Source organism: Gavialis gangeticus, unplaced genomic scaffold (assembly GCF_001723915.1).
Source record: "Gavialis gangeticus isolate Ggan-Ray unplaced genomic scaffold, GavGan_comp1, whole genome shotgun sequence".
NCBI lineage: Eukaryota > Metazoa > Chordata > Crocodylia > Gavialidae > Gavialis > Gavialis gangeticus.
In genome coordinates this window covers 10,434,612-10,450,572 of record NW_017729003.1, presented here as the reverse complement: position 1 = coordinate 10,450,572, position 15,961 = coordinate 10,434,612, and the positions used below count along the sequence as shown (strand labels likewise).

General features: G+C 46.6%; 1 protein-coding gene across 3 annotated transcripts in view; it reads right to left on the bottom strand.

The window, feature by feature from the left end:
- The window catches only part of ADAMTS14 (ADAM metallopeptidase with thrombospondin type 1 motif 14), a 168,317-nt gene that overhangs the window by 115,143 nt on the left and 37,213 nt on the right, over positions 1–15,961 (bottom strand). For all 3 annotated transcript variants that reach the window (XM_019507809.1, XM_019507810.1, XM_019507811.1), the window contains exon 4: positions 14,201–14,397. In XM_019507809.1, coding sequence (XP_019363354.1) covers positions 14,201–14,397 — 197 coding nt within the window. The remainder of the gene's footprint in view (positions 1–14,200; positions 14,398–15,961) is intronic.

Sequence of the window (15,961 nt, the reverse complement as noted above, 5' to 3'; positions counted from 1 at the left end):
GGGCAAGACTAACCCAGTAGGTAACTTTTCAGAGCTTAAGAGAATCAATGATCATCATGTCAACCCCCAGTCTGAGCACACTATATAGCAGCAGGGCTTTACAGAAATACAGGACTAGGATCCCATCCAATAATTCCAGTCTACAGTGTACAAATATTCTGAGCCATTAAAATTATATGAAGTCTCTGCCATGCATGACAATTGATTTTCCAATGTTAAACAGTGCCTGCATTTAAAAGCACTAGTCATACTTCCCTTATAAAAACACTCTCACACAAAGAGCAGGGCATTAGAAAAGGGCAAGGAGGCTGTCTCTGCACTGGTTCCTCAATGTCCTGATCAGTGCTCTTGATCATGCCCTGCCCACCTGTTCCTATTCAAACATGTGCTAAACCTGGAACTGAGGCAGTGAAGTTACACTAAGGCAGTGACTATCAACCACAGTGCTATGGCACCCTGGTGTACCTTAGGAGCTTTTCAACGGTGCTACAGGACAGACACCACACCACGTTAGCACTGTTTGGTGTGAAAACATGATTCACAAGATAAACCCAGAGGTTTCAAATAAGAATTCATAGTGTCAAAACTGTTCTGACCTGCTATAGTCTTTCTGCATTCTTTGCAACAGAAAAACTGCTATGTTATTCTTCTGTATTCAAAAAACCAGTGAAAGATAATAGGTGGCATTTACTGCAGGGGATCTTGAGTGTAAAGAGGAGTTCCCACCACCCTCAAGTGTACCAAACACAGACATCTCAAGAGCAGTGAGGAGGGGTGAGGCACCATTAGCACAACTTCACCACCTCACTTCCAGTGTGAACGAACATGTTTGAGAGCACCACTCCACAGAGCACTAGGCAGTGGCTGGGATGGCAGTGCTGGGGTAAAGGAGGAAATAACTCTTTTGCATTATAATTTAATCCTAAAATCACATTCCCCATGTCTCATCTTTTAAATCTCTGGGGACATGCAGACATACCCTGAGGCAATCAAATCAGAGGAGAAAAGGGAGCTAATTTAATTCCTAGAGTCAAAAAAATAACTCTGCAGCCCTTTTCCTTCAATCCCTTGTATCCAAATATGTTAAAAAAAATCCTCTGGTACCACTAAGTTTCAACTAAGAGTGAATTCATAATAAAGAGGTTTACATGTGGGGAGACACTGCCAGAACCTTAGCAGCAGCAATGCTGTGTTAAGCACAATGAATGCCAAGCCAGTAATAACGGCTCTGTACTGTACGTGACACAATTCTCCCGCCTCCTCCCTCTCTGGCTCAATCCCCTTTCAAAGCCAGTATTTGGGATGTTGTTGATATTCAGCCACCTCATTAGTGCTAAATGGTAACTGTTACAGATTGAACCTGGCTCAGTGTGAGACTCTGAAGGGTAGGATTTTCTCCTTCTAATCAGATTAAGGTGTCAGGAACTAGTGGGCCCTCCTAATAAAAAAGCCAACATGCTCACAGAGAGCAGCCTAAAGTCCCTTAGTGGAGGATCATGTGGGAAAAGAGCTTTTCTCTTCCCAAAGACAGGAAATCCCAGTGCTGGGGAGTTTATTTGGTAAATGTCCTGAGTGCCTGCAATGTACATGTCTCTCTCTCTCACTTGTTCATTCTTGCTCTGGGCATAGGGTGACATACACTTACCCCAGTGGGATTTACAAAGGTTTTATATACCGAAGTAAATTATACCAGACTCAAGAACGGCCACAGATGGTGCTATCCCAGTAACCTGCAACTACAGTCTCCTCACTTGGCAATGAAGGAATGGCTGCCTCCAAGTACTAACTAACTTAACCCCCAACACAAAAGACCACCCCCCCCCATCTACCCTCTCAGAATAGCAAATATAGCTAGGCAAGAAGGACCGTGGCTGGAGTATTTTTGTAGGCCCACAACCCCCAGCTGCTAAAATGGCCCTTGTGAGCTACTGGTTCAAATTAAAGCAACCTGAAGAGGCTTCCACTGGGTCACAGGATCATGTCTGTATCTTAATTATCCTTGCTGCCTATTTATTACAAGTCCACATTCCCTCAAACAGAAACTCTGTATAGTTTGATAAATGGATTAGAAGCATGTCTTGTGTCACTTTCTTCTGCGTCCTCTCTTGCTAACAAGTTTTGTAACACCATATACAGTTACTTTTTAGTGAAAGACACTTGTTAAAGCAATAGAACACTGCAGCACCATTTTCCCCTTTCTCTTACTATGGAATAATATATCATTATCTCAAAATTCTGTATTGAATCAAAGACCAAGCTTTTGCAGACAGACACTAATAGGCTCCACCCTAAAATCAGGTTCCACCCTTTAGCAATGAATTCCAAGCCATAGCTCTCATTGGGTACCGCACCAGGAGCACTTAACCCTCAATAAAACCTCCAGAACTAGTAGCTGTTGGGGGGAAAAAAGAAAGAGGCTCTTACTAGCAATGAAGGACTGATGTGTCTCTGTACCCCTCCCTAAAGAGAGGCTCTTCCTGTCTCTATCACATCACAAGTTAAGGGAAGACCAATGGAGTGACGAAGGTGCTTTCTCCAAAGCGCACATAAAGCAAGTTTTCTCAGGAGACCCTTTCAATATTGCAAACCCAAGACCACTGATTAATAACAAAACAAGACTTTTCATAAGGGTTTCTTGACAAGCCAAGTCTGAAAGGAAATGACTGTTGCATATGGCCTTGTAGAGACCATACACCCAAAACAACACATGGGCTTCCTGCATCCATCCTGTTCTTAAAATATAATTGCATTCTTCTTCAGCATCTGAGGGCAAAAACTGCAGTGCTGTCTGACTACTAGCATTGTGTATTTTCCATCACATTCTTTTTGCCTTGGGTATTCCCATTAGACAAATTATGGCAACCCAATTTGCTCTCTACTTTGCACTAGTAAAGAATTACCAGTATTATCATCAAAGCCCAAGTACAAATCATCAGGGCAAGGGGTGGATTGGCCTTGCAAAATTTAAAATAAACTGTAAACATAGGAATACCAAACTGCGTTTTTGTTTAGCTTTACAAGATCTACAAACTTCTCATAGAAGAGGAAAGGTTAAGCCAGTGTTTATATGCAGCAATCAACATTTTGTTCATTAGCTTCAACTGCAGTTCAACCACCCACCACACAACAGTGTTCTTGGAAAAGAGAAAATGTTTATCTTGTTTCAGTACAGAACTGCAGATGCCAGTAAACCTGAAATCAACCTCCCTGCCACCACATGCATACTTCTGACATACTGCCATCAAAAGAAAACAACACATAGCTCTTACAAATCACCACAAAAACCACAACAAGCTCCTGGGTACTGCTCCTCAGATGAGCACCCATACAGATGCCTAAGACTGTTTTATATGCACATCAGCTGTATGAACACCCCAGTACCTCTGACAAACTCCCTCAGACTCTTCCCCAACACCTTGCTAGCTGCAACACCACCAAAGAGCACGCCTTTCATACACCACCTCTGCAAGACTCTCTGAGGTACTGGAGAGAAATGAGAAATGTTCCAAAGACCTTTCCCACCAAGGCTAGGGACAGACATTACACATAAACCAGTTTAAGTGACAGAAACTGATGTAAACCTGTAACAGAACAGATGTTCAGTGCACGTAAACTAGTTTGAAACTGGCTTGAGATAAACCTGGTTGAATGTAGCATCATACTTAACTGATTTGGCCCAAACCAGTTTATGCAATGTCTGTCCCAGACCCCTTCCTGGTTTAAGATAAACCAGACTCCCCCAGCATCCTGGCATGCTCTCTGGGCTGGGCTCTCCTCTGCTCCAGAGCTGGGCTGGCCTTTCCCCTCTGCTCTCCAGCCAGAGCAGGGAGAAGACATGGCGAGACACTGGGCAGCACGGACCTGTTAAGGCAAAGTAGGCAAAGTGGGCAGGGAGGGAATTAATTCTTCCCTTCTTCCCCTCCTGCCCCACTGCAGCCAGGATCTGCCTGTCAGCCTGGCCAGGCAGTCTTGCTTAGAGCCCCCCTTCTGTCTTCCCCCTGTTCCTTTCCCACTGCCATGGGGGGGGTGCTCCATGTGATGCTGCCTGGCCTCAGATGGGGACTCTTCCCATCTCCACCCCACCCCCCCCACAGGTCAGGGAGAGGGGCTCTGTTCCATGCTGGGGGGTACTCTTCCCCCTCCTCCTCCTCCGCCCCCACCACTGAGGGGTGGGGAGTGGGGGCTCTGTGCAGGCTTCCCAGCCTGGCCCCAGCCCCAGAGGAAAGGAACACTTCCCCCCTTCCCTCACAGGGCAGGGGGGTCTCTGTTCAGTGCAGAGAGGGAGCTCTTTCCCATCCTCCTCCCCACCACCACCACTGCAGGGCAGGGAGGGGAGGCTCTTGTGGTGCTCCCCAGCCCAGCCAGGGCGTGGGAAGCAGCTGTAACGGAGCTGCAGCTGCTAGCGGGGTGGCCCCAGAACCGCAGCCTGGGCTGGCCTTGCTCAGCCCCGGCTAAGGTAGCCGCTCGATGGGACTGGGTCAGGCCACAGGGGCAGGGCCACCTTTGGCGGGTGCAGCTCAGTAACAGGAAGGCAAGTGCAGATGAGCAGCTTCTTCCCCCCGTCAGTGAACACAGCCCAGCATGCACAGCCGGTGGCTGGCCAGGAAGCGGCTTACCTGGGCTGCTCAGAGGCTGCCCAGCTGTGCTCACCTCCCTGTCACTGAGCTGCACCTGCCACGGGTGGCCCCACCCTCATGGGCTGGCCGGGCCCAACCCCACCAAGCAGCTGCCACTCCTGGCAGCTATGGCTCTGTTACAGCTGCTGGCTGGACCCTGGCTGGGCTGGGATGGGGAGCACCGCAAACGCCTCCCCACCCCACACTGTGGCAGCAGAGGGTGGGGGCAGGAGGACAGGGAAGGGTCCCCCCCAGCATGGAACAGAGCCCCGCTCTCTGCCCTGTGGTGGGGGGGGAGGGTTGGCGAAGAGTCCCCATCTGGGGCCAGGCAGCATCACATGGAGCACCCCCCTCTTCACCTCTCGGTGGTGGGGGAGAAGCAGGTGGAAGAGTCCCCCTCCAGGGCCGAGTAGACTTGCAGTGCTGAGGTTGGGGTTTAAACCCCTCCTCAGTCTAACTCAGGCCTGCAAGGGCCTTGCCAGACCCCCCTCAGCTCAGCTGCCCTGTTGGAATGAAGGTCTGCTCTAGAATCCTCAGGCTTCTGGCCTGAGCCACTGCAGGCATGTGCTGAACATCTATCCACTTGCAAACCAGTTCACTCTGGAGGTTAGACTAACAAGCAAAGATTGAATCAATTCAGGCTCAGGCTTTCTGAATGTCTGTCCCTAACCCAAAGGTCACACTTAGTTAAGAGCACTGTGCTTGTAAGCAATAGATACCAACTGGTCTCACAAGCACAGGGTTTTTAACTATGTGTGACCTTTGGTGGGAAAAGTCTTTGAAACATTTCTCATTTCTGTCTAATACCTCAGACAGGCTTGCAGAGGTGCTATATGCAAGATGTGCTCACCCAGAGATCACAGATGATACCTTAAAATTATGGATCTGTGGGAACAAACTGGGAATCTATAAATGATGCCATTAGAGGTAGCAGTTCCCTGATGAGGCCAACTGTGGTGATTACATCAGTGGTGTCAAACTATGTGGGCCAAACAGGTCTGCATACCAGACAGACGTGCTCAAGGTGGATGTGTGTTGGAGTGAACAGTTAACCCATGCAGAAGAGTCAAAGCAGCAGTGAAGCCAACATTCACCATACAGCGTCTGAGAATGACTTGCATGGATAGAAACATTATTGAAGGAATCCTCACCCCACAGTGATCTGAGGATAGCCGATGTAAAGGAAGGTGCTTTGGTTTATATATTGCAAGAATTAGCCATTAGGCAAAACACAATTATTTCTTAGGCAAAACAAAAGAATACATCTTCATTAACAAGAGTGAGTAGAGCCCAAAGCTGGGCAAACAATTTTTCAAAATACCTGTAGCAGTTCTTCAAAATATCAGTGGAAAGTCAGCCCCTGCAACTCAGTTTAAAACAATCAGTGGGTAAAAAGCCCTAACAGACACCCTGAGTACATGGGCTCATCTCCCACTGACATAGAGCACTTAAGAGATTCTTGAGGTTTAGACATCCTGAATGCTGCAAGGGCTTTACATTTTGCAAATGTTTGATGAGCTTCTGAAATTGTTACTTAGCTAACCCCCAGACCTAGGATATATTTAGACTTTAAAGCTCCAGGAGACTTTCCAAGGAAATCTGGCCCTTGTTTGAGCCTCACCTCACTCCATCTAGTTATTCATAGCACTCTCCAGCCTTGCCATGCCCAAGCTACCAGCTCATTAAATCCTCCGTTGTTATAGTCCTGACAGCACTCCAGCCAAGCCTCTCCTCTTTAGCTTTGCCTTGAACTAATAGGATTAGTGTTCAGTTGTGTGGTCTCGGTCAGGTTGTGATTTATAACTGCTTGTATGGTTCTCCTGCGCACTCCTTCCCAACAAACCCCCAAAAACCCTCTTGTCCCCCATGTCTTCCAGACCACAAAGTACAGGCCATTTGGCTGAAATGCACGTTCCACTAACATGTTTTCAGTTAAAAAATAAATGCTGGAGAGTAATGCTAACCTCCAGCATGCTCTCAGGTTCCCTCCCCTGCCCCATTACAGTCTTGTCAGAGCCATGACCTGTCCTCTCACTCTGTCTACATTGTGTAATTATCCTGCTAGCTGGTGGTTTGGCACCATATTTGAGACCCTTTTGGCTCATCAGGTGTGTTTTAAAAGCTTTTCTACTGAATTTGGTACTTGAGGGAATTACTGCTGCAGTAAGGAAAAGCAAGGCTGTCAAGCTGAAGGAGGGACTAAGTCTGTGCACCATGCCAAGACACTTCTCTCCCTACATCTCCTCCCCTCTCCCTCTGCTCTCCCCCCAAGCAACGTAGCCCAATATGATGTCATGATATCTGCCCTGAAGAGAAGGCTTATAATGGTCACAGACAGTGACAGATAACTAGCAGGTGAGTCCATTAAACTGGGGGTATCACCCACTGAGTGCAGGAGACTTGACAAGTCTGAAAAGAAAATGTGTCAGAGCCAGGAGCAAAAACAAAAAAAGAAAGAAAAAGGCCTGCTTGATGGGCAATAATGCTCTGATAAGCTATTCATTTTGCATATTATCCAAAGGGGTCATGTTTTCCCCTTTTATTGATCTTTTCTTTTATATACATTAAACTCTCAAATGGGGCCTTTATTTGAAAAGACAGCTGTCCCTCTTTCACTCAGCATAGCATCCTGAACATTCACACAGTGAAAAGCACTCCCTGCTGTGCATGAACCATGAAATGTGTTTGAAAATAAAGCTTTTGATTAAAACTGACAATTCCGAGCCTCCCATGCCATCCCCCAAGCTTAAAAAATGACATCATCTGTGACACCAATAGCATGGGGAGATCCCAGTGTCAAAAAATGTTACCCTGTCCTTTCCTGATTTCATACTGCAATAAACTAATGTCCACAAGAGACAATGTTAAAAGCTTCATATCTCAGCCTCTATGTACACAGGAAGTTTACAAGCGAACAGCTTGTATATGCAAATGATAGATGGTTACACATCTAAAGACCATTTCCATCTGCAAATATTTTTTGAAAAAAAGTAAAGACCCTCTGGTAAATTGGCTTTAGTAGCTAAAATTTTACCCCAATTTTTGGTCTTATCCAGGATTTCATAGTCGTTAATGTCTCTTCAGCAAGAGGCTTGCACTCAGCTACCTAAATATGACTGTTTCAACAGAAAACATGTTTCCAAAGGAAATAAAAGCTGGTCTGAGTTCTCCACCTCTGCTATATAAACCTCTCTTGAGTTACCATATTAAGTACCTATAGTGCCTGCAGTAGTTAAACTCATTTGACCATTACTGAACAGGCATGTACCTTTTGCTGGTCCCTTCAATGGTCATTTAAGAGAAATTCCATTATATATTCCTCATTTTATATGAGGTGAGAACCACATGGTTTTTCAGGCACAGTTCAATGTAGTTAACTTAAAGCTGAAATGCAGAGCACTTATAACAGTGCAGTAAGCAGGGTAAAATCCCTAATCAGTAACAGGATCTTTGAATGAGCAATTGCATTTTACAAGAATTATTTGGGAATCAGTTCCTCCCACATGTGCAAAATCTATTAGATTCTATGGTCAAGATTTAGGATTTCCTTTACAATACCTAAAGACAACACAGCCTTCTTGAGCAATTCCCCACTCTGTCAGCAACCACGGCTGAGAAGAAACAGAATCCTAAACTGAGGCTCTGGCAGGTAAGTAAAAAAGGAACTGGATTTTCAGCACTCAGCCTCACTGCTCCCTTCAGTTCCTTCCTCATTCTCATCTACACCCTCCATTACTATTACCATTAGCATAGCACCTAGGAGCTATAAGCATGGACCAGGACCCCACAAGTAAAAGTCCTATACTCATGCTTCACCCTCGTATGCTCCCCTAGCCCCATATGCCTTCAGTGCACTCCCTGCACTGCATACTTATGCTATTCTTTCTTAATTTCCTCCACAGTTCCAGTAAGGCACCATCACCAAAAGGTTAGAAAAAAACAAACAATACATCATATTTACTTGCATCGAAGACCATTCTGAATTTAAGACACACCCCCCAATAATTCTATACGTGGAAAATGTATACATTTGTTATAATTTTCCATGTATAGACTCTAAATATTGGAGGGTTGTCTTAAATTAGCACCCCACCACCACTGCAGCAGAGTAAGCAGTGGCATGGGGGACAGGCAGGGAGGCAGGCAATGAGGGATTCAAGCAGCCTGCCCCCCAGCCCCATGTTCCCCCAAACTGACCCCTCTATGCCTGCACCTTCCCTCCCCCTGCCACGACCTCTCTTCCTCCCCATTCCCCTCCCCTCCCAATCTCTGTCCCCACACTTACCCTCAGCTCCAGCAGACTCCAGCCCTGCTCCAGCCCAGGGCATGGAGCACATGCTTGCTCCAGCCTCAGCATGTACTCCATGCTTCAGAAACAAGTGGGGCTGGAGCAGAGTGTGAGCAGGGCAGTCAGAGGCTGTGGCAGGTGAGGGGGAGATGGGGAGGAAGGAGGTGGCTGCAGGGGGGGGCAAAGGCAGGGGACAGAGGTGGCAGATAGCAGTTGCAGTTTAGACCCTGACCCTGGTTCAAAGCTGGAGCTGGAGCTGGAGCCAAAGCTGCTGCAGCTGCTTGTCTTCCCTTTTGCCTTGTACTCAGTTCCAAGATGAACTTCCCACACCCAATCTTAAATGGAGAAAGAAACCTCATCTTGGAATTGAGTAAATATGGTAATAACCAAGGAAAACTACAAAGTCCTGATTTTGCAGGCACTGAACACCTGTCTACCTGTGAATAGTCCAACTGCAGACAATGGCATTATTTCAGGGGCAAATCCAGCCAGGGTCATTGGTATGGTCATAAGTGCCTTTGTCTGTGCCTTGCTTGCTGCACAGTAAGCTCTCTGAACTCAGCAGCATGTCAGCCCAACTCAGCCCAACTGGAGTTTCACGTGTACTGTGAGTTCTGAGCTCACCAGCTGGTCAGCACAGGGTGCCTGCTTTCATGTGGCATCCAAAGGATGGGTACCACTGCTGTTTTCCCTTCTCCTCTTTTCCCTGCTTCCCCTGCCACACCTAATTCAGCAGCAGGGGAAAAGAGGGAGTAAGCAGCTGTGCTCCAGAGCTGCATGAAAGCAGGAGGTGACCACTGTTACTGTCCATCCCCTCTTTTCCCCTGCTGCTGAAGGGCAATAAGGGAGAGGGTGGGAGAATGGTGGTAGCACTTACCAGCTGGGGCTGTGGAACCATCCAAAAGCAGGGACTCTGGCCAGACCCTGCGCCAACAAGATGATGAACTCAGAGTTCACACCACATCAGAACACCAGCTGGAGCTGCACAGACATGCTGGTAAGCTCAGAGAGCTCATTGCCATTTAAGATCATGGTAAAGTAGGTGTGTGGTCACACCAGGTTGGCTGTGTGCCACTTGCACAATGGCCACAACCTCTTTGCCAGGACCCTGGATCTGCCCATGCTTACATGTATAAACACACAAATGTACCCAAGTGTTTGCACAACCTGGGTCTCAGCTGGGCAGCTCCTAAGGGTCTTTTTTATGTTTACCTTCACCTATTCAGCCTGTAAAGTTCTTGGGGCAGAAGCTTCATCTTTCTTGAGGTCTTTTGCAGTACTGAGCAGAATCTTGGAGCTTAATAAACAAACCATGAAAATACATCAGAATAGAAATATTCAGATACTTTGTTTAAAAATATAAATGTCTTTGTACATTTTAAGTCTATGTCTATACACAGGCATGGCCATCTTTTCATATAATAATGCCAGATGACAGTAGAAGATGCTCATGCCAATTAAGAGAGCCTAAGAAACACCACAGTATAGCAGGTTTGCGATAATCCAGTCACATGGTCACAACTATGATCACAGCAACAGACAGAAAACAAATAGTTGTGAATCAAACACACAGTTTTCCTTTATAGTTCTAAGTGCTGTCCCCAACATGTCAGTCTTCTGTGGCTGTCTTGGGAATTCAGATGATTGATTTGCACTAATACTAATGGGAGGCTAACAAGATTGCAATTTTCTGCATATCATGCTGTAGCTAATATACCCTTAGGCTAACCAACAATATAGCTCTACTACTGACTGCAAGGGAAGGTCATAGGTGGAAAAAGTACTATTTGCGGGGGCTGAATGTGTGTGTGTGTGCTTGTGTGTACGCACTCTCCCAGCCCAGCAGGTAAGTCTGTCATGGGGAAGAGGTGTGGGGGAGCAGATAGAGGCCCCTGTAGTGAGGGAGGGAATGGGGCAGAGGCAGGCGCAGTGGCTGGGATGAATGGGGCCCTGAGGCCAGGGTAGACTGTGGGATGCTCAGAGCCCAGACTGCTTATCCAGGGACAGAAGGGCTCCCGCTGCTGCGTGCATCCTGGCAGAGGCCCAGGGGGCAGACGTCCCCTGGATCTGTGTGCGAGGCAGAGGTGGGCTGCACTCTGCACTCTGCTGCCACTGTCTGGGACGGAGTGCACACCATGGCAGGAGCCCCCCTGCACCCCTGGATGCACCACCCAGACTCTGATCATCCCACAACCTGGCCTGGGGCCCCATTCACCCCAGCCCCTGCCTCCCCCTGACTCTTCCCTACTCCCTCTCGCACTGTGGGGCCCTCAATCTGGCCCCCCTTCCCCTTCACAGAGTACACTGACATTTGCCTGCCTGCTATGCTGAACAGTAATCCACATGGCGGGGCTACGATCATGGCTGGCTCTGATTCTGGCTGCATGTCTGAGCGTACACGCTCCTCCCCTCCTGCTGCAGCAGCCCAGAGCCCACAGCTGGGCTGCCCTGTGGCCCTACTCACTGCCCTGCATGTGTGGGGGCTAAACCCCATTAGCCCCAGCCTTTCATCACCTATGGGTAAGATAACACTGTTTTGTGTCTATGTTTTTAAAAGTCTTCATAGATTTGTCACCTAGTGCATACATAAGACTTTCCATGACCACACTGAAAAAAAGAAGAGAAGTAAATGAATGAAACATAGAATAGTTGCTCCCATTCTCCAGCTTCATACTGTCCCAGAAGCTGCTGCACAGTATATGTCATCTGGTCCTCCTGACATTACTTTAGAACCCAGTTATAGTAAGGTTTCAAGAGTAGAATCCATGTCTCCCACTTCCAGATAGTCAAGTAGACAGCAATAGGGTAGAAAAGGCAACAGAGTTAGAAGAAACTTCTCTTCAGACTTCATCTGGTGCACAGATACTGCACCAGACATCCAACTAGGGAGGGAATGAGGAAGAGAAGCAAGACCGATGTAAAAGCATTGATTGAGAAAGAGACAAACACCTCTGTGCATACTGCTCAAACCAGCAGATATTTATGTGCCAAATACTCAGCAGAGAATAAGTTCTAAAAGATTAACAGTAAAACAAATATTGTTCTTCTATGTCCTCTGGCTTTTTAGTAATATATATATTTCACTCCCTTTTTGCCGTTTTTGGTAATAGACAATGAAAGGAAAACTCCTCCAAGTAATGTAGGATGGGAAATAGGAAATAGGACAATGATTCTCAACCAGGGTGCTAAAGGACCCTGGGGTGCCATTAAATCCTTTTAAGGATGCCACAAGGTCTATGCAATATTAGTACTTTTATATGTTCAATTCCTTAAACATGATTCACAAGATAAATCTAGAGATTTCACATTGGAATCAACAGTGTCAAATGCATTCTGACCTGTTGTGATCTTTCTGAGCTCTTTGCAACAGAAGAACTGCTGTAATACTTTCCCCTAGTCAAAAAACAAGAGCTGGCCTTCTCAAAGAGGTGCCTTAAGTCTAAACAAGGGGTGCCTTGAGTCTAGCAAGTTTGAGAATCACTGATGTAGGGTGCAGGGGTATCAAAAGAGGCTGTTCAACACTGATGGGGGGAAGTTCACGATTGCCAGGAAGAGGCCTGGAAACAAGGAGGGAGAATTCCCTGAAACACAAGGCAACCACAGTCAATGGAATATACACTCCTAAGTGACATAGGAAATTTTGAAGACATTACTGTTTGCCAACCTGATGAAACAGACAACAAGAAAACCATTAGATGGCTTCCCTTCTCTGTTTACTAGAGAAAAAACAGATTTTACAAAATGTCCTGGAATTTTGGAAAAACCATTGTGGTAGAAGAAGAGACAGCATTTCCCTGTCTGTCTCTCCCACTTAAGTACAACCAAAATAAGTGGCAGATTCTTCACTCTGAGGAAGATGATGTGAAAGAACCCCATACTTTATACTTCTCTCCTTTCTTTCCAGAAGGAACCATCCCTCCTTTTCACCCATCCAGACAACCTAACCTTAGTGCTTCTCAGCCAAACAGGTGTTCTGGACAGCAGCCATAACCCACAAGGTCTCTGCAGGGATCTCCATACAGAGCTTTTTGTTTAAAAGTCATAAACCTCCACTCCAGTCTGTCAGAGTTCTGCAAAACCATTAACCATTTGTGTGCCTGCAGAATAAGCAATATCATTCTTGCTAACATTTCCCCATAACAAGAACTGATTCAGTTCAGGGATACCTTGCTTCAGTCACCTCCCAGATGTAGCCTTCATCTACTTTCCTCCTGTGTTGCTGATGGTGTTTAACTTACTCACTTAGCTCACACCCTCTCAGACAGCAGCTTCAACACTATATTCCAGATCTAGCTTCAAATATGGGATTAGGAGAAAAGAGATCTTAGGAAGTCATCCATGCCTTAAATCAAACCACTGACCACAGCAAGTAAACACTAAGGGTCTACTCAACTGGCAAATCTGCAGATTTCTCAAATACTGCAAAATCTAGGAATATCCACAAAATCAACTTAAAATAAAACTTAATAAAAATCAAATGCTGGCTCCTCAATGGGAGCCAGCAGTCTTTTTCCACTGCAGCCCACTTCACAGCATACCTGGGGGGCTTGGGGAGGAAGGCACTGGCTGGTGGCAGGATGGCACAAAGGGCAGCAGACAAGATGGCAGCCACCCCCTAGTCCCTCCTTCCCCCAACTTGGCCTCTTCATTATTCAGGAATCTATGTCCCAGTGTGCCATCCTACAGTGATTAAAAAAGGCACAGAGATGAATATCAAACCACTTAGCACGTCTCTGGTTTTAATCAATTCAACTGCACAATTATCAATCGTCAAATGTCAAAGACAACCACGTTTTATGTGAAAGAACATTCTTTCCCCCAATTTTCGGATTTTTCCTGAGACTTGCTTTTCAGAACTACAGATTTGTAGTCATCACAGTAGTGACATCACAGAAAGTTGTGTGCCAGAAGTCTGCAATAACAAGAACAGCAGATGAGGACCTCACTATAGGGAGTGTTCCATCAATAATGATCCTTAGAAGGAAAAGGATCTGTCTTTTGTACACAGGCCCTTTCTGGTTCCTGTCTCAACCTAGTACGAAAATTCCTTCATAAAGCCCAGAAAGGAGAAGTAATAACCCTCATCAGACAAATCCACCTATCTTTCAAAGGACAAGTGGAAATGAACTGTAGTAAATAACCTGGCTAAAGAACACTCACATGTTGCATACGTAAAAAAAACAATGGTGAAAACAGTCATTTTCATTATTTCCCCTTGCTTCCATCCCCACACCCGCACCTCTCAGCCCTCTTTCAGGACCAGTGTTTATAAACAAACAACAAAAGAAAACCTCACTATGTTCATGAGTGTTAAGACGTAATTCTGGACATGTTCTTTCCCATGGAAACGCACAACTGAGTCATCCACTGCCAGCAAGACCTCAATGTTGTAGTCATCTTTTTTGGCATGGCGTTTCTTCCGCTCCACTTCACCCAACCGGTCTTCAATTAGGTCCAGTGAGTTTGGGAGCTCACCCACACTGAAGTGTGGAACTGAAAAGGTGAAAAGAAAGGGGAAAGAAAAAGAAAAATTAAGGTCACTAAATGCCAAACAATGTGGGTTTTGCAGCATTTCCTAGCTCTAATGCAGCCACTGCCTACTTTCCTAAGTGTGTGTGCATTTGCCTCTCTGTGTGAATGCCCATAAAATATCTGTCTGATGCCTGCATTGATTCTCCCCACCTCACTGGCTGGTAAGGGACAAGCAATCTGCATATAAACTATAGGAGAGAAGTCTGTGGACAATGCCCTGAGTTTATCTGAATTCCTTACTCCCCCCCCCGAAAATTCTGGAAGGAGAGGAAAAAACTTGTCAAAATAAGAAATAACAAGGTGCCTGGTGGGTGTTTAGTAACTAAACTGCAGCTTCTGGTCTTTTACTCCATGTAAGAAGACAGTGCAGGCATGTTCTATTTTTGATTCACTAGGGAACTAGAACGCAGTTTCACTCCCAGGCCTAACCAGACATTCTACTGGCAGCTCTCTCTGTCAATCACAGCTTCCCCCAGCCCAAGACACTGTCCACAAGGGTTGTGCAAGGCTTCAGACAGAGCTTTGGATCTGGAGAAGCTTCGGATGCTTCGGGGTCCAAAGCAGCACGTCCAGGTCAAAGTGTTGGCCTCGTTCAGCTTCCTGAAGCAGTTTGGAGCTTCCGCCTTCGAGATCCTGCCATAGGGTATAATGGGGAAACAATAAAGTATCTATAACTTTGCTGTTTTTTGTCTGATTTGGATTAAATTTTCAGGATTGGTAGACTCTGCAGAGAGCATGAAGCCTGCCAAGTTTCAAGAAGATCAGTGCAGGGGTTTGGGGAAAACTGCCCCTCAAGCTGTGGACAAGCAAAACTCTTGCCATGGGTGACACTGCGTGTGTTAGGGCACAGCGAGGTGACAGCTGCAGGGGTGGTGGCACCTGCTGCGGCCATGACACCTGCCAGCTCTCGAGGAGATCAGTGCAGGGGGGTTCTAGGGCCCTGCACCCCTAGCTGCTGACAGGCAAAATTCATGACATGGGGGCTTGTGGGACTGACTCTCTGTCTTGGGGGTGGGAGACACTACTGCAGGCCTGGCTGCTAAACTACTGTGTTACCAGTTACCAATCAATCATGATTCACTCAGGGACCAGCTCAATACACAGGACCTAGCTAATGTAGCCAGCTAATTGCCATCAATTAGCACCTACAAAAGCAGAGACTAAAGAGACAAAGAATCAATACAGGCAATCAACTGGCCCAGAGACAGGCAGTCCCACAAGCACCCATAGCACGAGTTTTGTCTGTCAGCAGCTAGAGGTGCAGGGCCCCAGAACCCCCCTGCACTGATCTCCTCGACAGCTGGCAGGCATCATGGCTGCAGCAGGGGCCACCGCCCCCGCAGCTGTCACCCCGCTCCGCCTTAACACACACAGGGTCACCCATGTCACAAGTTTTGCTTGTCCATGGCTTGAGGGGAAGTTCCCCCCCAAACCCCTGCAGCTTTGACCCCCCTGTGTTGTAACGCATAGACGTGACAGGAGTTTTGCTTTCAAGAATTTGGGGTACAGTTCCTCCAAAACCCCT